Here is a 26,897-nt window from a genome sequence, read left to right as displayed (position 1 = left end):
AGATTTAAAATCTTTGGATTCAAGTAACCAAACAGGCCCTTAACAATTTTAAATTAAAATATAGGCCTTTAGGGTATTTCGGTGACCATGATACCGATTTCGTTTCTATTTATCTGGCTTCTGGTGGTTCTTTTCATCTATGCGTCTGTCTCCCACAAAAAATTTATAGTTGCAGAAGCCACCCCATCTGCATAATTAGGTGCACAAATTTCCTTCTGTAAACCTAAATTGATACCTAGTGATGCTCTGAGCTCAAATTTTTATATCAATGGGGAACAAATTCAGCTCAATTTTTTATATCAATGGAGAACAAAATTCGGGTGTCCCCAGGGGTCCGGTTTAGCTCTCCATGAGGGGAGAGCTATGTTCTCCCCTGGCGGTTCCAAACCACAAAATGGGGGTGGCCCCACCATGGCTAATCCATTTATATAATATAAAATAAAAAAAAAAAAAAAAAGAAAAAGAAGAAAAAGAAAGAAGATAAACGATAAATAAATTGAGAAAGAATATCTAATTGTGGAGTTGATTTTTTTCCAAATTTTCTTAACCCAAGAAAAGAAAGAGAATAAATAAGAAGAAAAGAGGAGAGAGGAGAGAGGAGAGAAGAGAGTACATCAGACCACCGAGTAGTTTCCAGGAGTTCCATTAAAAGATCCTGCAAGCGTGACTACAACTGGTGTGTTGGCAGTTGATTAGTTTATAGTTCTGGTCCATGAGTATATAGCTTTATAGAAAGTTTGAGTACTTGAAATTAGTTGAAACAAACAATTGGGTTGATTCCTCCATCCACTAATAATAGGATTGGAACCCCCACTGTTTTAAATAACAAGTATGATCAATAAAATTGCGCTAGCTTATATATCTAACAGCTACTACCATGGATTCAAAGTGCTCATAAGGACTGGATTCTCCTAGGCTGACTGGGTGGATTCTACTTCTACAGGCCATAACGCGCGAGGATCTCTAATATTGTTTTGTAAAATGATTACACGGTTCAAATTTTCCAGTTAAAAAGATCAACTACCCACCCTAAACTTACTTCCATTGATTAGGTTAAGTTGTCACTAACTACTTTTATCCCACCCTGCAGATGCACTGTTTGCAATTCTTTAACTTGAACCTGCTCTGCTCTGTATCTCCTGAAGCTTAATTTACTTGTCCTCTTTATCAATCTATCTATCCCCATAAACTGATGTAGCCTTCCCCCCCCCCCCCCGTTTGGTGTTGTTTTTTGTGGGGGGGGGGGGTTTTTTAACCCCCCCCCCCCCCCTTTCAACCCATTTTTTTTTTTTTTTTTTTTTTTTCCCATCCCCTTTTTTTTTTTTTCCCTCTCCCCCGGGGGGGGGGGGGGGTTTTTTTTTTTTTTTTTTTTTTTTGGTGTGGGGGGGTTTTTTTTTTTTTGGTGGGGGGCCTTTTTTTTTCTTTTCAGGGGTTCAGAACCGTCCCACCAACAAACCGCCTCTTTTTTTTAAGTTCAATCTAAAGAGGACGGATTGCCCAACCAAGGGTCTTAAACTACTAAATAAACTACTCAAATACTAAAACTTTCCTGTATTTAGCAATCACAAATATATATCTCTTGTTCTCTTGGAATCTTGAATACCCGGGGAAATGCATAAATGTATAACAAATGTTAATTTCTAGTTGGGACATAAGGGTGATGATGCAATTAACTTTTGTTCATGCAGAATCTTTAAATCCTTTCAACAGATCTTTCTTGTAGTAAATTAAGGTGTATATGCAACTCCTAATTAAGTAGTTGAATTTTCACCAACTAATAATCAATGAGCCTAATTTCTTTCTTACATTTTCAACCAGAAACTTTTTTAAATTCCAAGCTACAGGCTCAACTCATGAGCAAGGATGGATACCCAAAAGAGAAGAGGAGCGGGAAAACACTGAATCTCAGACAGACAGACAGGTGCAAATCCCCTAATCCTAATCCTAATGCTGGGGACAAGAAACGCGCTGCTGGGCGTGTTGGCCAAAACAGCAGCAGAAACCTACCTAATAAATTAAGGAATTGTGACGGAATGAATAATACACGGGCCCAGGGAGGGAGGGAATAGGGATAGCCTCCAACCAACAAGGGAGCTGTGGAGAGAGAGGTAACAGAGGTTAGGTTAGCTCTCTTTAATGATTGTAGTTCTCTTGTCTTGTATTAGGGGGAAAATTTTTGATTTCTTGTGAAGAGACGTCACGTCAGCCTGGAAGCAGCAGCGGGACTACAGGAAAGTGTGTCAGAAAATCGAATCGGTGAGTGCCAAATCGGATTAACCTGGCTGGGAAACAGACAAAAATAGTTTGTACCAGGAAATCAAAACGGATTTTGAATTTTTATTTTTAATATTATAATCAAGGCAACCGTCCGATCTTGGCTTGCGCATTAAGGGCGCAGTACCCAAGCAAATCGGTTAGCAGCTTTTAGGGTTCCTCTATAACGTAACCCCTGTTTTCCCGTCTCACTAAGGCTCTCTTCTCGATCTTCAAGGAAATCGCCTGGTTTTCGTTTCAGTTCTTGGCGGAATGACTTATTATTTCACAAGAGTACTCAAAACCTGCTGCATTGAAGAAGAAGGCACTAGTCGTTCGACTTCCCGGACCTGTCTGATCGACCCGCTTGCCCTGGTAATCTCCTCCATATCCTCCTCCTGGGATATTTGAACAAAGGCTGATCTAACCATGTTTTCTTCTTTTCAGTTTAAGAAATTGGACGCTCGGGGACTGCCTCGAGAACAAGCTAAAGAATCCTTGGAAAATGCTGCCGAGTCAGAAATGGAGAAAGTAAGGGTCTCGTGAGCCTTACTTTTTTGGGATGTGGCATATTTGAGTTGAGCTTACGAATCTGTGGTTTCTCTTGGCTTAGGCATTTAGTAGTGAAGGCACTAGGCCCCAGTGAAGTCCCAGTTGAAGTGTGGATCAAGTAGGAGGAGGAACATTTAGTAATCTAGGCATAATTGAGTTGAAGAGGTTAGGAATTGACCTTTGTAGCAGGCAAATGTACTAGGCCTAGATGAAATTCCTATACAAGTGTGTAATTGCAAGCTATATAATTAGATTATGAGCACAATGGAAATGCTGGATGAATGGTGCAGAAACATTGTGGTTCCAATTTACAAAAATAAAGGTAACATTTAGAGCAGCTAGAAAGTTGAGTCAACAATGAGATTATGAGAAATTGAGAGCTATTAAACCCTACCTGAGACAAGAAACTAGTATTATGAAGAACCAATTCAGTTTTAAGCTAGGAAGATCCATGACATTTACTCATGTAGGAGAGTCATGGAAGGGTTTAAATATTGTGAGAAAAAGTCTCCAGAAATGTAGTCAAATCTTATAATACAGTCTATAGAGAGTTAATTTGGAAGTAATCAAGAATAGAAGCTTTTCAAGTAAATATGTTTACATAATTAAATATATGTATTTTGTTCTCGTGATTAGTGGAAGAACTTTGTGTTTTTTAATTATTATTCTTTTAATATTAAGGAATCAAAGATCAGCTTTAACCCTTTATGTGTTTTTGCTTATCATGTATGATTTAACCTGACACATTCAAGTTGATCTGTTTTTAGAAATCAAATTCAGATTTGGGAACTGTAAGAAAAAGAAGAACAGAGGGGCAGAGTGTTGATATGTTAACATGAGATGGAAAGCAACAGAGATGAATGGATGATTCCTTCCCACTTTGGGTTAACTAGAGGTGAGTAGAAGTGAGGTGGAGAGAGTGGAAAAGTGATAAAAAAAGAAGAAGAGATTCTCTGATTCTTTCTCTCTAAGAGTTCTTTTTTTTTTTCTTTTTGGGTTTATCCTTTTCAGCCTCGGTAAGGAAGAGTGAAGAGAAGGTGAAGTTGTGATAGGTTGGATAGAATATCCCCTTTTTCTCGCATTTGGTATGGTTTAACAATATAGAGCATAAAGGAACATACTGTTCAAAGACCTAATTATCAGTTTTTGGAAGTTTAAATATATTATGGAGTAGAAGATCTCCATGTCTGCTAATTTGACCCACAATCTGATCTTCAGAAATCAGAAAAAGTACTAAATGGCAATTGTAGATTGAGAATTTTTCTTTAAACCGTTATTTTCTCATGTTTTGCCATTTTCCCACATTTTGCTAATCTTGTATCTTTAAGGCGTCAAGATCAATGCAATCAGGAAGAACCACATTAACAGGTGTAGAAGTGATTCTTGGGTAGGCTTCTTGGGATCTTGGTTGGATCTTGGGATCTTACCTTTCTTTCTTTTCTACTCTACTACTGTGGCAAGATCCAAATGGGGAAGGGGAGGGGGTGAAAGAGAGAGAAAGAGATGGGGGAGGGATGCTGCTGGGTATGGGGAAGGGTGGGTGGAGTTTCTAGGGTTGCCGCAGGGGTGGGGAGGGTTCTTTGTAGGCTGTGATAGGGTTCGATTAATATTGGGGCCACTTGCATGAGAACAATTCTCTGGTAATTGCTAGTTGGAAGTAGCTAATCAGGGCTTTGGGCTTTTGGCCTGATTTTTGTTTTTCAGGCTTACCTAAGGCAGGACATAAGTTTTTGTATGGTGTTTGGTCAATCCTACCCCAAATAATTGACTTGACCCCATGTTTTGGCCATAGAGAAGCCAGGGTAGGGCCTGGAATCTGGCCTAGTGTCAGCCAAATAAATAGAACTAATGCAATAAAGGTTTCTTATGTACTAGATATGGCATCAGTTAGTTAGTTCTCCACTACATACATCTGTGATGCTGCAACCTGGACAGAATGCTTCTTGTTTTGATTTGCGAAATAACTCATCACACCATGGTGGGAGCATTAATTTACCATATCCCAGTTACTGAAAGTTGTATAAAATGAATTCATTTTCTGATTTTGTCTTCTTTTAGTTGGGTTAGGATACATCGAGTGCATGTATGTTTGTATTTTCACCTTTGTTTTTCGGCCATTAGGCTCAATAAAGTTTTACCCTGCGGCGGCCTGGCCGGGGGGGGGGGAGGTTCTAGTTTCATTATGATAGTTGATATCTTGTGGGTTGGGAGCTATGGTGCGAAAATATCAATGATGATGAATAAGTATATACAAAACTTGATTTTCTTTTGAAGTGAAGCTTTTGGTTCAAGACTGATTGCAATTTGAGAGAGTGTGATTTCCTTGTATGTTGGGTGTTCCAAAACTCAAAAATATTACCTACTTGGAGATCTATTGCTGATGCAATCCTACTCCCTTCAATCCATGCTTGGTTTTCAGTTCACTATTCGAAAGAGTGGGTTCCAGCCTAGTATGGCATACTGCCTTGGTGATTTATCCCACTGATGTCAAAACTTTAATCATATCATTATTATTTATGTAGATAGTGATGCTCCAATATTATTATTTATGTAGGTAGTGATGCTCCAACAGACTAAGTTGGCAATTTTGAAAAGTGAAATGCAAAGTTCCCAGGTATCCACTCCATCTGAATTGTCTTTATATTATTCAGTATGTTTTTCTTTAATCTGTGTTTAAATTAAACACAGGAACAACATGTCTCTTTAACACGACTTGAGACAAAAAAAGTTCAGCGTGATTTTGAAAACATGAGGAGTGATTTGAGGTATGGTTTGATAGTTATTTTCTTTAAAGTGAAATCTCTAGATGACATTCTTTGCTTAACGTATCCATTGTTTGTTTGTTTGTTTGTTTTTTTTTTTTTTTTTTTTTTTTTTTTTTTTCTTCAGGTATGAGCTAGACAAAGTAACCACAAGACAACAGTTAGACTGGAACTTGGAGAAGGGCCACATTAGCGATGAATTGATGCTGCAAAACAAAGAGACAGAAAATCTAGCTAACAAGCTGGATATGGTGAGAGTTATAAATTTATAAGTTTTAGGGTTTAGGGTTTAGGGAGCATTATTAGTAAAAACTTATTTGTTTAAACTTTTATTTGCATGAAGTGGTTGAACTGAAGGTTCTAATTGAGTCAGCGAAATAAGAAATTCTTAAGTACGGCATTGGGGCTCTTGTCTCAAGTGTTGGCATTGTGTTAACTGTGAATTGTCTTTATATTATTCAGTATGTTTTTCTTTAATCTGTGTTTAAATTAAACACAGGAACAACATGTCTCTTTAACACGACTTGAGACAAAAAAAGTTCAGCGTGATTTTGAAAACATGAGGAGTGATTTGAGGTATGGTTTGATAGTTATTTTTTTCTTTAAAGTGAAATCTCTAGATGACATTCTTTGCTGCTTAACGTATCCATTGTTTGTCGGTGTTTGTTGTGACATTTTTTTACGTTCCATTGTTTTTTTTTTTTTTTTCAGGTATGAGCTAGACAAAGTAACCACAAGACAACAGTTAGACTGGAACCTGGAGAAGGGCCACATTAGCGATGAATTGATGCTGCAAAACAAAGAGACAAAAAATCTAGCTAACAAGCTGGATATGGTGAGAGTTATAAATTTATAAGTTTTAGGGTTTAGGGTTTAGGGAGCATTATTAGTAAAAACTTATTTGTTTAAACTTTTATTTGCATGAAGTGGTTGAACTGAAGGTTCTAATTGAGTCAGCGGAATAATAAGAAATTCTAAAGTACGGCATTGGGGCTCTTGTCTCAAGTGTTGGCATTGTGTTAACTGCTCTAAAATTTATGTGGTAGTTTAAACCCTAGTATGTTCATGGTGAATATATCTCTAATTGTAACAGGTTAATCACTGCTGCTTCTTTCTCTATGGGTCTTTTTCTCGCTGTTTCATCTTTCCTTAGTAAAAATCATATCATTGATGAACATAGGTTCTTATCTCTTTTAAGGTAACTTTGCCTAAATCGGATATTGAAGCATGTCTCTCTCAGTTTCTCAGTTGATCAAATAGCATGTCTCTCTCAGTTTCTCAGTTTAGTTTCCGTTAGCTTATTTATTTATTTATTTTGACAGGCTGGTAGCTTTGATCTCATTCTCTTCTTAGTAACTTTAGAACAAAGGATGGTCATTGTCAAGATATTGCATTATGAATGGACAGCAGAAAAATTTATTCAATATTGACTCTGAATCTGTGATAGGTTGAGTACGTATTGGGTCCTGATTATAGGGTGCCCTATATGCTGCGAAGAAATGTTAATTGTAGATTGGACTCTTGAAATCATCTGGTTTACTGCATCAATGTGGTCTAACACTGCAGTTGATGAGAATAATTGACTCAAATAAGGCACTCTGGTCTTGGACTCGTTGGAGTGAAAAAAGAGGAGTTGCCTCACAGAATGAATCAATTAGATTTAACATAACATTATGTCACAGGAACTCTTACAAGTACAAACATAGTGGATGTCAAAGTCAAACAAACATCACGGTCAACCACTAGTTTCTAACATTTTAATTTGGACATTAACGAATATCTGGAGGTTTGTTTCAGCTACAGGCCCTTAGTGATAGATTTAAAAGCTTCCCAGAAAATTCTTATCATTGGCATAGTACTAGAACATAAGTGGAGTGTTGTCCATCCACAAATAATAGTATATATATATATATATGTATGCTTATTCCAAATGTTAGATTTGTCCATTTCTCATGTTGTAGGAATAACAGGGAGAGTTGATACAGGTAAAGGAAACATTTAGGAAACTAAACCATAAAGCAGAACTGCAGTGACTCAGATTTAGAGAACAACAGGGCAGAAATTTAAAAATTGAATAACCAGCAGGCAACCAATGAGGCTGAAAAACTGGTCAAAGTTTGGACTAAATCTAATGTTAATTATCGCAAGGTAGCTTCTTCATTCTACGACACTAGTGATGATTTGATATAACAGCAGCAGCAGCAGCAGCTGCATACTAGCACCACAATATTTCAATTTTGTGGATGGAGAACATGGTACACCTTGCCTAATTAATGTGCCATGCTTGTTACTACTTATTAAGGCAGTTCAGGACACATCCAGTATTATTATTATTTAGTGCAATTGATTAAGGACTTTAGTGCAATTGCAACAATTTAACACTTATCCCACCACAAGTGTTAGTTAATGTCAGTATACATTTATTTTCTCACCCTTGCTACATTTATTAAGGACTTTAGTGCAATTGCAACAATTAGCTGAGTTCTGACTACATTTTTGGAACTCAATTGGTGCAGGATGTTGCTCGTTTTCACAGGTTTGATGCTTGATATCCATTATCCAGTACCGAATATTGATAAAAAGCTGGTCTTGGTCTTGTTTTTTAACTTACAGTTTAAACACCTTTCTCCCTTTAGACCTTCAAAAACGAGCAGTTAGCATATCGTTTTAAACATAAAGTGGGGGTGTTAGTGCTTTAAAGCCTCCATTTTGGAGTGCCAGTGCAATTTGCTTTATAATTTAATATTTATATAAGAGGAATAACTAATGGATAGAAAATCCGAAATCCGTAACCATTTCACTAAGAGTTGCTGGTTATTACCAAGTGAAGAAATCCGGGCGAGTTTTGAAGTAGTAAAAAAAATGTCGGATTGGTGTCTGCGGCCAAGCGGCTAGGCTTTGATGGTTAGGTTAGGTCTCGGTGAAGAAGTATGGGAGTACTGCATCAATGAAGGTCTTGTTAAATTTTAAGGTAGAAATTAAGTAATTTGGAATGAAGTTGCTGCAATTTAAGTTAGGGTTTTGTGCTTTTGAAAATGGAACGATGTAGGAATCTACAGGCAAGGGTTTTCATTGAGTTTTCCTCAGAGTGGGATCGAGGGCAATATAATTTTATTCACGTATGGTGATGGTGCAATAGTGGGATTTGGTCTGGGAAGAATTAGGATATGGGAAATGATCATGTCTAGAGATGGAGGGGAAATTAGGGTTTAGTGGATTAGTGGATTACGAAATACGTGCATGGTTGGGGTTGGAAATTAATGATTTTAACTGATCACTCACTAGAACAACAACTGCAAGCCCTGTGTACCAACTAATTAAATGGCTTAAATTTCACTGTTGTTGAAAAAACAACAGCAAAAGAAATATCAAGTCTTTGTAAAGGATAAGTATTGTAGTGCCTCAATTGTTTGCCGATACAAGGTACCATCCGGTAAAAGTGACCCACTAGTGAGAGTGATAGAAGTAGTTGCCATTGGAGTTGAAACAGGCTTTGCTTGATCCATATCAGTATTTTTTAACAAATCACTAATATATTTTTGTTGAGAGAGATAAAGCCCAGCAGCAGTTTGGTGAGCCTCCAAGCCAAAGAAATAGTGTAAATCTCCCATAAGCTTTATAGCAAAGGCACTTGACAAGGCTTTAATAAGCAACGAAATGGCATCATCATCATTCCCGGTGATTAAAATTAACAATTAGGATCTGAAATTTTCTTTGACGAGTTCTACTAGAACCATATTGTTAGCATTTACATCAAGTTTATCCATGGGGTCATCCTTTGGACCCTAATACGGAGGAGGCTGAGGCAATCCGAAATGCTATCATTCATCCTTATTGCTAGACTCTCATAGTCTCATCACACGTATGTGTAGATCCCGCAGTCCTATTGAATGGCCATATGGGACCATCCTTTTGAGTGTTATGGCCTCAATCAATAGTTCTCTCTCTCTCTCTCTCTCTCTCTCTCTCTCTCTCTCTCTCTCTTAAATTTTGGTATCTCAGTAAAACTACTGATAGTAGATTGATAGATTACTTTGGAAAAACATCATCTAGTGTGCATAGCATAGCTCTTTGCTGTACACAATAATGCACATACATGCCAAATAATTGGCTGAGAAAGCAAAGAAATTCATGATGCGTGATTCCACCACCTTTCATTGTACAACAACCGATGAAGAGTTTTTTTTTTGGTAGAACATCCGATGAAGAGTTTCTCCCTCAAATTATTTGAATTAAGTTTTCTAATCTTTTCGAAGAATTTTGTTACATCATGAAGAAAATTCTTTCCCTTCCGCTCAATTTCCTTTTGCTCTTGAACAAAACTGAAGATTGAAGGGCAAGAGAAGTTGCCCGATACTTGGAATTAAGGTAATGTCTGGATGAAATAAACGGATTGGTTTTGTAATTTCCAAAGTTTAGGGATGGTGTGTAACTATTTGCAACATCAATGTCATATGTGTAATTTTAACTTTAATTTTTTTTTTTGGGGGCCAAATTTAACTTCTTTTTTTACATTTTTTTATTTATGAGTTTCATCCGGGCCAGCTTGCGCGCACCACGATTACATCCTCAAATTAATGCCGCCGAATGGGTGCGAACCCAAGTCTCCCTTGTAATTTTAACTTCAATTTTAATCTTGAGAGAACTCCCTCAATTCATGAATTTTTAACGTCGGACCTTGCTTCAAATTTGCAGTACTGACTTGCTACACATTTTGGACCGTCAGATCAAAATTTCGATATCAATATTTTAGATTGAAACGGCCTTAAATGTCACATGAATGAACAAAATGCATTGACGCCTCAACGAACGAAAAACATTTTCTTCCTTATCACGCATCTTTTCCTCCTCTCCCCGTCGGCGCTCTAGTTTCCGTTCCGTTCGGTTCGGTTCGGTTCGGTTCGTTTCGGTCCGTTATCTTTTGTAAGATTTTATTTGAGAGGTAAAGCCGTATGGGTATGAGATCATTCATTCTCTGCTGATTTCTTGGAGCACAGGCAAGATAATTTTTACTTCTGACAAGTAAAGATAGAAAACCTGATCGGATTTGATACAGTGAAAGAGAGGTTCTCGCCGCCGGAGGACAAGACTTTTAAGTTAGGAAGGGTTTTTCATTTGCCTTGCCTGATTAGATTTGATACAGTTCGCCGTTGGTGCTGCAGTCATTAGGGTGCGATTTAGGGATTCAAATTTGGCTTTGCGAGTTAGGAATGGCTACGTCTGTGGCTTGTAAGCGGGCTATGCTCTTCAATTTCACAAGAGGATTCAAAGCGTTTAGTCGAGGCCCGGTCTGCATTCAAGGCCCTACTTCTTCCTCTTCAAGTTCGCAATTTGACAGATTTTATTCTAGGCAGATGTCGCAGCAGCGTGTTAAATCCGCCTTTCTAGTAGATACGCTTGGGCTGGTAATCAAATCTCTCCTCCAGATCCCCTTGAGATATTTGAACAAAGGGTGATCTTTTGTTGGATCCATTGACACTTGAAAATGGGATTGTAGTTCTATCGTTAGGAATGGTTCCATTGCTCTATGTCATTTGCTTTTTAATTGTTTAAAAATGCTGTCTAAGCATGGTGTCTCGTTTTCAGGTTAGGAGATTGGAAGCACAGGGAGTGCCCACAAAACATGCTGAAGCAATCACAGCTGCCATTATTGAAGTTTTAAATGACAACTTGGAAAATGTCGACCAATCTTTTGTCTCCAAAAGAGAGATGGAGAAAGTAAGGGTTTCATCGTCTGTCTCATGATTTTCTTTCCATTGGATTTTATTTTGCAATCGATATTCATTTTATTCTTCACCATGAATGTAAAGGCATAATATCACATAAAGTCTGACCTCCAATATTATTATTTATGTAGACCGTGATTCTTCAAAATTCAGATTTGTCCCAATTTAAATCCACAGTACAAAATTCCCAGGTATTCACTCCATCTGTTATCATCTCAAATTCTAGAGTTATTTACATGGAATAACTTTCAATTATCTCTGTTTTTCTGCGTTTGAATCGTCTTTTTGTTACTCAGTATGTTTTTCTTTAGCATGCAGTTTATCTATATTGAACGGGTACTGCTATCCCTTTCTTTAATTGACAGTTTGTGTATTCTGTTAATGAAGAAATCTAAACAAACACCCTCATTGGTAGGTCGTAGTTCTCCTTTTCATGTGAGCATATGGCTTATGCAAAATCATTGAACAGAATGCAATGCAATGCATATGTAATATGATCCATGATCAATAGGTCCAATATTGCAAATTGATTGCTAAACATATAATGTCACAATAGAGAATAACCATCTGTTTGATCTGCTAAGTTTTCAGTTTTGTTGTATCTGTGAACAATGCACCATAGTTTTTTTCCCCTTCCTGTGGGTTTGTAAAAAATGCGATCCTACAGTCATTTTACTCTACAAGCCTACTAAAGAGAACTGCTCATCGAGAATGAGTTAGTTTTGTTTAGTTTTGGTTTCCAAACTGCTGTTTGTAAGTCACCTGTTGATATAAAAGGATGATGAACCTTTATTTGAGGATACCAAAGTTTTGCTCTTGATAACAACTCTGTACCACCATGTTAACAGTGAAGTGGCAGTTTTGTCGGTTACATATAGGGAATGGTCAAGGCTTGCAACTTCTCAAATTTTGTCCTAGGTTTGTCCATCCACCTCTCTCATCCAACCTGTCACATTGCAGGAATTTTTGCAATCTGCCTAAGAAAATGCTAGCAAGTCCTATATAATAATGATGGTTTGAGTAGGGAATGGTTTCACACTTCTTGTTAACAAGTTGTCCCTTGCAGGAAATATCTTACTCCTTAACAATTAAATAGTTGAGAAGGGGCTCTGTGCTAGAGGCCTAACCAATTAGCAGTTTTTGCTTTGACTTGGATCAAACATCAAGGTATGGTGCAGATACAGTGTTAGTCCGGCATACCATAAACTTAAGGTTCAAGGGCTGCTTATTTAGATGATAATGAGGAATCTCTTCCATCTGATTATGTCATATGGTTATTGATGGGTAAGGGCACTAAAACCATCTTTCAGAAAGATAAAGCTGGTTAGGGATAGTGAATTTTTTTAGTAGGGCACTAAAAAGCCATCTGTCTAAAAAATAGCACTTGTTAGGGTTTATAAATTTTATTTTTAATGGTTGAGTAAGGGATGAAGACATTTCAAAGTATCACAGTAGCACTAGCATCAATAATTTGTAAATTTGACACTTCTCTAATTTGGGTATCTCATCAACTTAAAAGAGTTTTCCTGATGAAAAAGGATACCAATCATAAACCTAGTTGTGCTGCAAACCGGGAATCCTTATTCAGATATGATTTGGAAACAAATCCCAGTTGTTATAGGATATAAGCAAATCTTATCTCAACTAGGTGAAATAAATTTAAATAAAAATTAATTGGGGAAATGAAAATCAATGCACAAGTTATTATTTTATACAAAATTCAAAATATATGATTGAGGAGAAAAATTAAGTTAGCCAAAAGACTTAAAATAATAGAGAATTATGCAAACTCTCAAACAAGTAAAGTGCAGATCAAAACATGTCATCTACTAGTGAATGGAAGGGTTCTATCAAGGTTCTGGTTACATTAAAGTAAAATAGAATAAAAAGGAAAAAGTCCCAATGCATTTGATTGGAGTACTAACAAGGTTCTATTAGTGGTGATTAATGTCATAAGACTTGAATCTTGATAGACCATTCAGTTCTCTAGAAGGGGATAGTTAATGGAAACAAACAAAGTACAGTTTTTCCCATCAATCTTAGCTATGCAGCCAACTAGGGACAACATGGCGAGTGAGTGTGATGGAGCAGAAGTTTAATATAGAGGCTTGAAGTAATATGGGAAAAAGATAAACTGTTCTGAGCATATCAGAAAAGAAGTTGTGGGTAGGGGAATTTGAGTAGTTAACAGTCCAAGCATGGGAGAGTGATATAAAGAAGTCCTAAATCCTTATTTGTTGATGGTTTGTAATGTAGGACCTAAATAATTGTGGTTTTTTTTGGCTCTCGAAGATGTAACATTTTCCAAACAGTAAAACAAACTGTGGCATGGCTGAGAAACCTTGAAGGCAGGGAGAAATTATGCTTTTTGTTTTGGTCGAAGACAAATTCTGCTTGTCACTGTTATGGATTTGGATTCACAAACTGAAATTTAATTGGTGATTTAACAGGCTCCAAACCCTTTTCTTATCTTACTTTTCTTATTGAGTAACTTGACTTCTGTGGCCTATTGATTTAGGATCTTTTCTAAGAAGTAGCAGATAAAATAGGGTTCAGTTTCTTACTGTTTGATCTCAAAGGACAGCAACAATTAAGCACTTGAAACCTTGCTGTTCAAATCTGGAATTCAAGGACAGAAGCTGTATTGTACTCAAAACACTCAAGGAACCCTGCGGCTAGGTCTGATTAGATTCCAAACTCTTAGTTCTAGGTACAGGTAGGTCTAGGGACTTGGATAGGGTTTTAGGGTTCAGCTAGAAGTTGTATTACACTCAAAACACTCAAGCAATCCCTCGGCTAGGTCTGATTAGGTTCCCAACTCTTAGTTCTAAGTACAGGTAGGTCTAGGGTTGACTTGGATAGGTTTTAGGGTTCAGCTAGGTTAGAAAGAGGTCTGAAATTAAGGGAAAGAATTATTTTTTTGTACAAACTGCACTTGCAGATAATTTTCAAGTAAAATTAGGTCTCCTAATGTGTTTAGGACTCTTTGTTAGCGTTAGGGTTCGGATTGAAGGTAGGGCAAGTGGCGGGGATGCTAGTCCTAAAAGGGTTTATGCTTTGGATTAAGGGCAGAAGATACAGGGTTTCTAATGGAATTAGGTTTTAGGGTTTTAATGAAGAAGATGAAGTTCAGGAAGATTTTGCAACTTCAAGGAGTGGCTGTAGTTGAGTTTCGAAGTAGGAAAAGGGGGAGAAGGGAGGTGTGATTGCTGGATCCTTCTCATGTGACAGTTTTCATTGCCCAATAAGTTTCTTTTCATGTATATTAAAAAAAATTAATAAAAGACAAATGAGAAGGAATGCAAAAATAATGTTATAATAGAAGTTGGTGTTCATGGATTTTCCCCTCCTTTACACAAGTCGAGCCTGGATAATTTCTCTCTACCCCAAAAGGATAGATGAAATGATCCCAACTGATCTGGTTACGAGTGGCAAAATATGTTCAGGATATAACCAGACTCCAATTTGACCTGGAGGTTACAGTTTCCGTTATGGGAACATCCTCTGTGTGAAAAAGGAAAGACGGGGGGGGGGGGGGGGTATGTACATATCTACCCCTCCTTGGAACGAGCTCATCTCATACAATGGGTACACTATATGATCTGTTCTTTTAATGTCGATGTGAGACAGTGTCTACGATTTTTCTTTCTTACAAATTCTATATGTTTCGAAGCATAATGCCTACCTCATTTTGCCTGCAAGAGACCCTCAAACAAATGCTTATTGTCTCTTCTTACATTTGAAGTTGTCAAAGCTTACAAGTTGCCTGGTGCCAATTGCTATCCAATTGTTTTTGTTCAATTCTGGAAAATGATGGTCTTTTATTTTGTTTTATTATTTTATTAATTTTCTGGAGGTTAATCTATATTCAAATGCAGGAAAATCATTTATCTTTATTACAACGCGAGACTGATAAACTCCGAAGTGATATAGACAAGATGCGCAGTGAACTGAAGTCTGTTTTGATAGAACTTTTCTTCAAAGTCAAATCTACATGATAGTGCACATGATCATTCTTTGCTTATACATATCCCTTGTTTTTTGTTCAGGTATGAAATTGATAAGGTGACTGCCGGGCAGCGTTTGGATTTGAATCTTGAAAGAGGGTGAGGAAATTATAAGTTGAAACAATTTTATGTTTTCCTGATGAGATGTGTTCTTCATAAATTTTGTCTTTTATGAGAGTTTGAATATTTACCAACAAAATGCAGGCGTATCCGTGATGAACTGGCCAATCAAAATGCAGAAACCTCAAGTCTAACTAATAAGCTTGATAGGGTGAGATTTGTAGTTTCTGATCATTGAAGATGTATATTTTATATGAATCATTACTTTCATTTCTTTTTAGTTAAAATTATTCTTGTTTAAACTTTTATTCACAGGAAATTCATGCACTACGGGCCCAGCTTGAAGCAGCTAAATATGATGTTATAAAGTACTGCATTGGTACTCTTGTCTCCATTTCCGCTGTTGGGCTTGCTGTTATTCGGATTCTGATGTGAAAGATATTATTTTGCAATTAATTTTGATTCTAGAGAAAGAAATTCTAACGTATTCATCTTTATTTCCAATGAAATTTCATGCTGAAAATTTTTAAAAATTCAGCAGCAACTTCAGTTGAAAATTGTAACCCAAGAGAACATTCCATATATGTATCTGCTCTCTCTCTCTCTCTATATATATATATATATATATATATCCCTTTGGGTAGTTCCGTTTGATTTTACATAAATGTTGCCTTTTCTGTTCCATTCCACCCAGAAGAAGAAAACTTTAAATAGCTACTAAATGTACCTTTATTCATGTTTTCCATATCATTTTATGGATACCAAATATGTAGTTCAAAGAAAGTTTCAAATATCTAAATATGAGGAAAAATCAGACAAAGAAGGCGAAAGGCAAACCAGCTGCACTAGGGAGATGAAACGACCCCAGGAGATCAAGGATAGAGTAAGATGATGGAGAACAAACAGAGTTACAGATGCTGCAATAGAGAACGTTAATTTTGGTTTAAAATCTTATTTGCAGGAAACTCATGCATTAAGGTTTTCTTTCAAACAACAATACAATATATGATGCAACATGTTTCACTTGTTTTGGGTGAAAAAATGCGTATAAAAACTAAGATTTGAAATTTTCTTTGAGGAATTCTTTTATACCATATTATTAGCATTTCCATCAAGTTTATCCAAGACCAAAACAATGTAAAAATGCAAAGGGAATGAATAAGAATGGTGAAGGGAAGGGTTAAGACTAGTTTACGGGAAAGTAATTAGGTTCGTTTTGATAAGTGTTTTAGAGTCCAAGTTAAGTTGTAATGGGACTCTAACAGTCAAGATATTCCAGTATGAGTCAAGAGTATTTTGTTTCGTTCATAGCCCTTCTGTTGTAAGTTATTTTTAGTTTCGGATTAATGAATTGATTGATTGAGGGAATTTCGACCTAGGAAGTCTTTGTGGGTATCCCTTAGGGACCCTGCGGTTGGGTAGAAAGCTTATCTTCTACAATTTGATAATTATCTTCACCTTCTTCATCATTCCAACAACGTACCAGCATCAACAAAGCTTATAGACAGTCGAGCATTAGATTTCAAAGCACTCAAGTAAGTACAGCAGCCTCACCCACCCCTGAAGCCCTCTCCCTTCATTTTCTTCTCCCACGTTTTCAGTCCTAACTCCATTAGGATTCCTTCAATCCCAGCCCCAAAACCACCCACTGAACCCTCATTGTCGTTGCAACTCTGCTTATATCAGCCAATACATTTTGATTTACTTCTAGATAATAACGCAGTGGACTCTAAACCAGAACTTTGTGACCTCTAAATTGACTCTTAAGAAACATGTGTTTGTTTAGTGAGTTCATAGGCTGAACCAAAATCAAAAGTTGGGACTTCAGTTTCAGAGGAGTAAACCAATCTTAAACTTCACAGTTTGGTTAGTAACTTCACAGGGATCTATTGCTTTTTCAAACCTTGTGGACAGATGCTGCTTTCATTCCAGCCACTGGATAGAGAGAACATGATCTAGATTGCTTGAGTGAAAATTCAGATTTTAATTGCATCAAACCAACCATGGTAGGATGTATCTCATAATTGTTCAATGTTGTGCTCGGTTGTGTTAGTTTTTTTTTGGGGAAATTCCATCGGAAGATGCATTTGTTATAATCATGTCGATCAGTTACCTCGATCATTCCGGTGCTTAGAACATGAGATTGTTTCTTATGGGTTACTCAAAATAGGTAATCGAGATAGGTAAGAGCTCAGTACATGAGAACTGTTGGATTATATTCCAATCACCAAACAGGTCGTGTGATTTATAAACAGAGAGATTATCGAAATGGTTGATTCAGACTACATCAGAGATCCCATGCTTGCACTGGGATTTATAAACATATCCTTGTCTTGTTTTCTTTTCAATCAATTTTAGGGTTTAGTTTTTTATTTGAGAACAATTGTGTATATTCTTATGGGGATTTTTATCCGCTCCTGTTCTGACACGCTCCAGTTCCATCCAGTGCACCGTCGGATGATAAACACGTCTCATATTCTAATCCTATGGTTGAATTCTTCCCCTCTAACCATTTCATTTCTCTAACATTTTCTCTCTCCTTTGTATCTCCGTCTTCGGCTCCGGCACCACCGACTCACCACCGCCACTTACTTTGCTGCGCTGATTGAAAATCCAACATTGAAGAATGAAAACAGAGAGCTTGAGAATGATCATCGTGGTCACATGATTAGTGAACGTCTCAAGAGAGAGAGAAAAAGGCTTTGCGTTCCATGCTTCCTCCTCAAACAAAAGTCCTTGATCCATCGCCTCTGTCTCTGTTTGGGATTTCTTGGAGATGTATTTTCTCTAATGGGTTTCTCACTTTTCAGCTCTTACTTTTGCAGAATGATAAGCGCTTACCCTTCAAATGGCAACGATACTTCTGCAGGAGGTCAAGAACGAAACAAAAGATCTGAAAAGGGCGGAACCATGAACTTAAGGAAGGTTAGAATCCGAGTGGAAAATCCTCTTCTGCAATTGATTTCTTTTTTTTTTGTTGGGTAGAATCAGCGATTGATTCTGTGGGGGTGTGCTTAACTTTTGTGTTCGGTTCCTTGAAAATCTTGTTTATAGTTTTTGTCTTTTAACCTAATTTGTTCTTTAGCTTTTTAAGGTTTCTTAAATAGTGAGTGTTAACTTGGTTTTTCTTGCTATTTTCAAGGTTGAGGCATCGGAAATGGAATAAGCACTACAGAGGGCTCTGATGGAGGTTAAAAGAAAGCTCAGAACTGATCATTTCATGGAAGAATAGTATTGTTCTTCGAGATTTATTTTGTTGTAGGTTAAATGATTTGATCTTCATCTTTGGTTTAAATGTGGTCGATGCGGAGCTCGAATAGGGCAGTATCTCTGCAAGAAGGATTAAGAGTCGGAGGCGGTGGTGAATCGATGTTGCCGGAGCCGTAGAGGAAGAGAGGAGGAGAGTAGAGCAGAGAAAAAAGAGAAAATGTTAGAAAAATGAAATGGTTAAGAGTGGAAGAATATCCAGCATAGAATTAGAATATTTCACGTGTTCATCATCCGACGGTGCACTGGATGAAACTGGAGCGTGTCAGGACAGGAGCGGATAAAAATCCATTCTTATGGTATTGTGAACAAAAATTGTTGCTTAAGTTTAAATAAATGTATTTAACTTTTTTCTAAGTTGGATTTATTAAAATAAAAGATGTCCATTTTATGCAGAGGATGTTTTTTCCTGTTCTCAAACACTGACTGTTAAGGTTGATTGCATGATCCTTTTGAATGAGTCCGGATCCTCACCCCGTCGGGAGAGCACAACGACGACTTCCCGACCACAAAAACATGTGGGTCCCACAGGTGAAAATTTTAAATTTTTTTTTTAATTTTTTCCAAAAAGTATTTTTTACCTATGGACCCCACATGTTTGTGTGGTCGAGAAGATGTCGGGGAGCACAGAGGGTGAGGATCCAGACACATTTAAATTTTTACAAGATTAGAGAGGACAAGCTGTTCATCTCATTCGTTAAAGCTGTTCGTTTTCCTATGTTTACTCCTGCGGGTGTCATTTGTAAAATTCTCCATTATTAAAGTTATTTATAAGTTTTTTGGTTTTTTTATCGTGTCTGCTGTGCTACATCAGCATCTAAATTGGTTGTAATACAAATTTGAATTGAAATATTATTTTATCATAGAGTTCTTTGGTCATGAACAGCTTGGAATTATCCCTTTCTTTCGATGACTTACCTTTTCTTTTTGAAAAAACAAGAAATGCACTCAGTAGAAGAAAGAAACAGTGGCACTGTGGCAGGTAATATTTTAGAAAAATACATAATATCGTTTGAATTAAGTTAGAATAATTGGTGGTAGGTCCAAAACTAAGGTTTTATGGAGCTTGAATGATGAATTTGGTCTCCCAGGCCAACCCAAAAGATAGGTCAGCTAATTCCAACAGATCTGGTTGAAACTGGCAGTTAGGTTAAGAATGTAATCCATTTTCTGTGTGTAATCTGATCTGATATATATGAGTCATTGGCTTTTGATTATTCTGCGTGCATGTTAATATTGTCTATTTAATTATGTCTCCAAGAGACATTCAAAGCCATATTTATTGTTAAAATCAGTTTCATGTTTGAAATTGTCAAGTCTAGACAATTATGGGACTTGTTCATACTGATTTTGACGCACTATAAATGATACTTGTATGAATTATGATATGATATGATATGATATCACTTGCTCATACTGCAAAGTGATTTTAAAAAGCATGTGTTATGATACTTGTATGAATTATGATATGATATGATATGAGTAGCTTGAGTGTACTCTTAACGCAGGAGCTTTGTTTGTCTACATTTATACATAAAGCTTGAAGAGATACGGAATGAGCTATAGATATAGAGAAGCTGAGATTGAAGTCCTTATTGCCTACAAGGTTGGTAACAAATGGTCGGTATAATATTTTACTCTTGTTAATTTCTATATCTGAGGATTTTACACAAAGTCAATGTGAAATATATATTATGATATCCTAAGTCCAATTGTGTCTTGTGGAGCAAGTATTTGTATGAAAAAGTCAAACATTGATGCCGGCCAACCAAAATCCAAAGGTGAATTATAGCACTAGGCTAATAGGCTTGAATCAAATCAGCCGGTCTCAATACTTAAGAGACACACTGGTCATACAGTTAACTAGCAGCATATGTTCCTAATTTTAAATGAAATGGTAATCAACACATCCATGTGCCCAGAAAGTTCTGGGTTCGACTTCAGTGTTGCGCATTTAATACAGAGCACTGTGCTGCCAAAGGTCAAGTTTGAAATCTCAGGACTGTTGGTAGTAGGTACTGTGCATTAAATGCATAGCATTCAAATCTGCCTTGCCAACTATCACACACTTCTGGGGTGGAAAAAAAGTATTTTCCAATCACAGCATTTTAAACACAAAATAAAAGATGGGGTATGACAAACAGAGACTGTTAATTTCTTTAGAAGTCTATAGTATTTGACTTGATTTGACACTCACTTAATGTTGCTCCTAACCATAATTGTGCTTTACAAATTTATAATTTTTTTTAATAGGCGTTGATTATAAAGTTTGAACCCTCCTCTATCCGGCCATTAAGATAGAGATATGTGCTTTTATCATATTTCTCCACCACACAATAAGGATGGAGGTTTTATTTCTAAGTATTGACAAAATAAATAAAATGTCAAACCTTTAAAGGCTCTCAGGTGGGCCTTATCTTTATTATTGTGGAAAAATGTGAGAAAAACAAATACCTCTTCTCTAAAGGGGAAGGTGATCCAAACTTGTGATTACAGCTATTGTCAGACCTATTAAGGGAGTTTTGAGATAAAAAGACATAGGGGCTTACCAAAGACATTTAGCTAGAGGATTAAGAGGTAGGGTATGATGTTATATTTGCCATACAATAGATGGAGATCAGAAAAGCAACGGGGAGGGGCCAATGGGTTGGGCCATAGGAGCAAATGAGTGTTAACAACCAAATTCCAAAAGCAAAAGGGTCATTGTCAAATCTATAATTGTCCTAACCAAGCAAACTCACATTTGTTACCTTTCAAACGGAAACGGAAACGAAGCAATACAAGACCAATACGCAATGCCAACATCACAAATCACCACCACCACCACCTCAACCTTCAACACGCCCCCATTCACACACACCACTAGCGCCAAATCACTCACGCTGTCAACCCCACCCACCCACATACACCTTGCGCAGCATATTTGGTCTCCATCCCATTCTATCTCTATCTCTCGTCTTCTGTTACTGAACTTGTTTCACATCTATCTCCTCCTCAATTCTTCTCTAATCTATATGGGACTAGCTGGTTCTCTTACTTTCTCTCTCACTGGCATAAAGCCAAAATATATAAACCAAAAACGGGAACACGAAATAATACCAGTAATACTTGAAAGCAATCTTCCGATTAAATTAAGAAACATACTCTGATCTGATTCACTGGGTAAGGACTAAGGACACACAAACAAGACGTACACTTCACGAAGGCTAATAAAACATACACGTACACAACCTATGTAGATGGTGTTTGGTGAAACAGTATTGATCGATGAGCGATAAAAAAAGAAAAGAAATTAACAAAATCAAGGTTGAGCTAGCTAGCTAATCCATACATGCAATGAGCTAGATTGGGCGAGCTTAAAGAATTTCATTCAAACCTTAATTATGATAAATACGTGAAAAGTAAAAAATTAGAAGAAAAAAAAAAGAGCTAGCCAAAGTACACAGAATCAGGCAAGACTTTGAATTAGAACACAAATCTTACATTTTGAGTTATTCTCGGTTTCTTCACAAAAACCAAACAATAAAAAAAAGGTGAAGACATGGTGGGGAAGGAAAGGAAAAAAACAAAACACGTCTCTGCGATTGGGTTTTGTATGCATATGCATATTTATAAGAATTAACAATAGAATGGATCGACGATCGATGGACTTACAAGGAAGAAGAAGAAGAAGAAGGGTAGAAAGGAATGGCGATGATCCTGCCCTCGTAGTCACACTCTTTTCTTGTCTCCGTGAAATCATCCTATCAAACCCAACATATTTAATTATGGGTGGTGGGTGGCGGTGCTTGTTGTGATGGAGTGAGAGAGAGTGATGGAGAGAGAGAGAGAGAGAGAGAGAGAGAGAGAGAGAGAACGAACCCAAAGTCAGACCAGAGGAAAGCTGAGTCGAGGAGTTGGTACAGCGACGAGTTGAGTCGCCCTCGGAGCGGTGAGTCCGTAAACATCGTTCATGTCGAGCTCACTGGGTTTCATCCCCTCCGGCAATTCCCATTTAAAGCAATGAAGGAGATGACCAACAGCCAATTCCATAGCATACAACCCTAACTGCATACCCGGACACGATCTCCGACCCGACCCGAACGGTACGAATTCGAAGTGGCTCCCTTTAAAGTCGGGCGCTCCATTTTCCAAGAACCGCGAGGGCTTAAACGAATCCGGCTCGACCCAGTGATCTTTGTCTCTCCCAATCGCCCACGCGTTCACGGCCACGCGCGCTCCTTTCGGAATCGCGTATCCTGCAACTTCAGTATCCTCAGCGGTCTCGTGGAGAAGAAGCGGAATCGGTGGGTGCATTCGGAGCGTTTCTTTCATCGCACATCTGAAGTAGTTCAGCTTCTCAAAATCTGCTTCTTGGAGTCTTCTATCCAGACCCACCACTTCCACAATTTCTTGCTCAACCCTTTTCAGCTCTTCCGGCATGTGCATCATCTCCGCCAACGACCACTCAATCGCCGAAGCCACCGTTTCGGTTCCTCCAAACATCACATCCTAATCCATCGAATCGAAGCAAGAGCAAAATTAAGCAAAATTTCGTATTTCATGGAAATGAGAATCCGTAAACCCTAATTAATCTTACCATGATTATGGCTTTGATGTTTTCTTTGGTGAGGGTGATGGAGTCATCCTGTTTGCCATTAATCCTGGCCTCCTCGCTGTAGAAAGCGAGCAGATCGTCGACCATGTCATTTTCTTCGTCGGGATCGATGGATCTGGTGGCGTTCTTCCTTTTCTTCTCGAGATGTTCGTCCATGATCTTGTCGATGAAGACGTCGAGAGCTTTGCGAGCCTTGACGAGTCTCTGTTGGAGACCCTGAGGGTCGACGAAGCCGAGCACGGGGATGAAATCGGCCCAGTTAAACGCGCCAAACAGTTTGGAGAATTCCTGCAAAATGGATACGAACTTCTCTTGACCCACCAAAATATCCGACCCGAAAGCGGCTCGGTAAGTGATGTTCATGGTTAGGTTAAACACGAGCTTGCCGACGTTGATAGGCTCGCCGGCCTTGGACGCGACCGTGCGAACCATGGAATCCACTTCATCGCGAACGGAAGCCCATGACTCGGCTCGTTTGCGACTGAAGAGCTTCATCACACAGATCTTACGCATCTGACGCCAGAAAGGACCGTAGTGTGCGAAAGCCATGTCTGCGCGGTCGTAGGTGAGGTACTTAATGGCGATATTTGCGGGACGATTTGAGAAGATGTTGTCCTGCACCTGAAGGACTTGACGAGCCATTTCTGGGGTGGAAACCACCACCATATGAAGGTAACCCAGTCTCAGATGCATAAGACCACCGAATTCTTTGGCTAGCTTTGCGAGTCCACGATGTGTTAACTGATCAATCATGTTCATGCTTCCCAAGATGGGCAATCCTTTGGGTCCTGGTGGGTATGGGAGTTTCCTCCGTGCTTTCAACAATACACCCAGTAAGAACAGCAACGGCAAAACGAAGAACAACAACATGGGTGTGGGTTGCAGAAGCGCAGAGTAATAATAATCCATGACTGAGTCAGTGAACTACTAGTTCCTCTGATTGCAAATCCCAAATCTCAAATCCCAAATCCCGAAACCCAAAACCCAAATCCTTCCTTCTCTCTTCTCTCTCTTTCTCTCTCTATCTCTTTCCGTCTATTGCAAATCCCGTAAAACGTTGCAGGCTCTTTTTGAGTGTTTACGATAGACAAAGAAGCCTTTTATACACGGTCGTTGTGTTCTTTGACACTGGAGACTCCAACAACGATATTTTTCTATTTTGGGAGATCAAATTACCTTATTATATTAAGGGATATCTTATAGGGGGTTCCAACATTCAACCATCAATGAACAATGGGTGTGTTTCTAATTTCTTTGGTGCTTATGCTCATCACTGAAAATAAAATATATACATACATATCCATCCAATGGTGCTTATTGGTGTAAATCCGAAAATAAGAAAATCCCTTTATGGATTGGTATGTGATTTTATGTGATCATAAAAGGAAATCTATTTAACTACATAGTGGTGCAAACTCCGAGCGTTACTCAATCGGTAACGACCTGTACTTTTTATGAAGAATTCTCAAGTATACGCCCGTTATTTATATATGTAATGGTCGGTACTTTTTATTGTAGAATTCATAGGTCTACACCCGTTATTTATGTATGTAAAAGACTGAAACTTTTTACTGAAAAATTCACCGGTCCACACCCGTTAAATATATATGTAATAATCTCAACCGCTAATGTAAAACTATCAATTTCCCCAAAACAAAACAAAATAAAACAAAACAAAAAACAAAAATTATAATTTTTTTTTGTCTCTCTCTTACCATATTCATTTGGAGTAGGTAGAGACTTCTTACATACATGAATGCTATTACAAAACCCAGAATATGTATGGACCGGTCCCAGCTTGGACAGATTCAATCGCGAAGATAAACTCTAGAAACTGAAATTCAATCTTATTATTTCCTTCTAATTATACGTTTAGAAAAAGAAAGAAAAAAAAATTTATCAATTTCTATAATTCCTTGTGTTAGGTGACCAACCCAACCCATCTCAGCGGTCCAAATGTGAGTCAACACGATTATCATGGTGTGATCATGTAATCCTGACCCTTAAAACAAGGAGTTCGAGTGGATATTAATGGGCCAGCTCTTCACCTACTACGGATTGTTCTAAATAGATTGTTTCTTAATTACCAAAAATATATTTCTTTCCTCGTAAAGGTCATAAGATTCGGACAGGATATTTACAGATATATGTATAAATTATAATTAATCGGGGCAATAAATGCTGAGGGATTTTTAGGTTTTTGGTAGAAAAATAGGAAAATAGAAATGCGATCGCAGGTCGATCCCTTAATTACATCAGATTTGAAATCATAAGCGCGTCTCTGTCGCGGCAGACAGTCTAACCAGTGACGGATCGGCTTACCAATCTATATTTTTAACTCTTACTTAAGCATGCGAGTTAGTTTAAGAAATGGGTGATTAAGATTAATTTTCTTAAATATATTGTTTAATTGCTTAATATAATTGGTGCTCCAGCACGGGTCACCTACGGCTGAGATCGAATCGTGCATGTGTATCACTCGCGTACAGCGTAAGTGTCATGAGTTTAACATGGACTCACCAACCTCACTTCTATTCATACAGCTTTTCTTTTTCTTTTTTATTTTATTTTTTTAAATAGATATTTTTATATATAAAGAATGAGAAATTCCACATGCAACACTTTTTTTTTTATTTTATTTTTTATCTGTGGTTTATCTGGACCAGCTTACACGCATCTCAACTAATCCTCAGGGGAGCTTTATATAATTAATATAACGGGGCTTCACCCCTAGCTCCAAGGGAATTTGAACTCTAACCTCTTATGTGGAAGTGTTGGTCTTTTGCCAACTGAACTTTATTTTTATTTTATTTTTTTGAACAAAATGAGACTTTATATTAATAGAAATAAATAGAATACATACAATAATGCAGGATTATGTTCTAAAGAAACTACGATCCTGCCGCTCTTCTACAACATATTGAGAGAGCTGAGCAGGCAAAGAGAGAGGATCCAACAGAATTTCTTGTTTCGTCGTTGTCAATCTAGCTAAATAATCCACGCATCTATTAGTCTCCCTAACTCTATGCACCAAAATACACTCCTGAAACAAAGATCTCAAGTAAAGAATATCCTCAAGAATGTCTAATATCCCCCAATGTGGGCGATAAGTACCCAATAAAGTCCTAATTGCCACTTGGGAGTCTAAATGCACCAAAACCTTAGTACAACAGTATTGCCGTGCAAATTGCAAGCATCTCAGCATGAAAAACACCCACATTAGCACAGCCACCAGAACAAGCAAAAATAACAACTCCTTTGCAATTTCGAGCCATAACACCATACCCTCCAATATGTCTCGGGTGAGAACCGTCACATTTGATCAGGATCCAACCCCATGGAGATACAAGGAAACATGGTGACCGTTGGATATAAATAAATGAGCAAAACTCAGTTCCATGTTCCACTACTGTTCCAAGCAAGGAACGGGTTCCGATCCATCCCATGTTCATCTCGCAAAAATCGGCAGATTTGCTGCCATTAAAAACTTTATTAAAAAACACTGTAGTTTGAAAGCTGCCTGCAATCTGCAATTTTCGTTTCCACTTTAATATAAAAGCAAAATGTCAATGCATCGGTGCAGTATCGGTAAGGTAAATGTAAAATTTAAAAAGGAGATAGAAGTAACATAAAATATTCTACAAAAAGTACAAAACATAACATCAATCAACCG

At 37.7% G+C, this 26,897-nt stretch overlaps 3 protein-coding genes and 1 long non-coding RNA gene across 4 annotated transcripts; 3 read left to right on the top strand and 1 right to left on the bottom strand.

Annotated features, from left to right (window-relative positions):
* Positions 1 to 2,381: 2,381 nt before the first annotated feature.
* Positions 2,382 to 8,655, top strand: LOC149017000 (uncharacterized). The gene is made up of 8 exons (XM_089151302.1): positions 2,382 to 2,628; positions 2,701 to 2,784; positions 5,360 to 5,419; positions 5,494 to 5,570; positions 5,695 to 5,818; positions 6,067 to 6,143; positions 6,279 to 6,402; positions 8,084 to 8,655. The coding sequence occupies exons 1-8, from the start codon at positions 2,527 to 2,529 to the stop codon at positions 8,114 to 8,116; spliced, it is 681 nt and encodes a 226-aa protein (XP_089007428.1). The 5' UTR covers positions 2,382 to 2,526; the 3' UTR covers positions 8,117 to 8,655.
* A 1,718-nt stretch (positions 8,656 to 10,373) lies between these two features.
* Positions 10,374 to 16,625, top strand: LOC149016999 (protein FMP32, mitochondrial-like). Its single transcript, XM_089151300.1, has 7 exons — positions 10,374 to 10,972; positions 11,154 to 11,285; positions 11,425 to 11,484; positions 15,172 to 15,248; positions 15,343 to 15,399; positions 15,505 to 15,571; positions 15,676 to 16,625. Exons 1-7 carry the CDS (start codon positions 10,778 to 10,780, stop codon positions 15,793 to 15,795), a joined length of 708 nt encoding a protein of 235 aa, XP_089007426.1. The 5' UTR covers positions 10,374 to 10,777; the 3' UTR covers positions 15,796 to 16,625.
* Positions 16,626 to 17,934: 1,309 nt separating this feature from the next.
* On the top strand, positions 17,935 to 18,858 carry LOC149016998 (uncharacterized). Its single transcript, XR_016173203.1, has 3 exons — positions 17,935 to 18,092; positions 18,186 to 18,285; positions 18,503 to 18,858. It is a non-coding gene; the product is annotated as an uncharacterized LOC149016998 (long non-coding RNA).
* A 2,784-nt stretch (positions 18,859 to 21,642) lies between these two features.
* LOC149016997 (cytochrome P450 84A1-like) lies at positions 21,643 to 24,377 on the bottom strand. Its single transcript, XM_089151299.1, has 2 exons — positions 23,207 to 24,377; positions 21,643 to 23,118 (listed from the first exon to the last, which is right to left on the bottom strand). The coding sequence occupies exons 1-2, from the start codon at positions 24,131 to 24,133 to the stop codon at positions 22,495 to 22,497; spliced, it is 1,551 nt and encodes a 516-aa protein (XP_089007425.1). The 5' UTR covers positions 24,134 to 24,377; the 3' UTR covers positions 21,643 to 22,494.
* Positions 24,378 to 26,897: the final 2,520 nt, after the last annotated feature.

This window comes from Hakea prostrata, chromosome 4, assembly GCF_041222555.1.
Source record: "Hakea prostrata isolate BN-2017 chromosome 4, UWA_Hpros_2, whole genome shotgun sequence".
In the NCBI taxonomy this organism is placed as follows: domain Eukaryota; kingdom Viridiplantae; phylum Streptophyta; class Magnoliopsida; order Proteales; family Proteaceae; genus Hakea; species Hakea prostrata.
The sequence above is the reverse complement of the archived record's forward strand: the minus strand, read 5'-3'. Positions and strand labels throughout refer to the sequence as shown.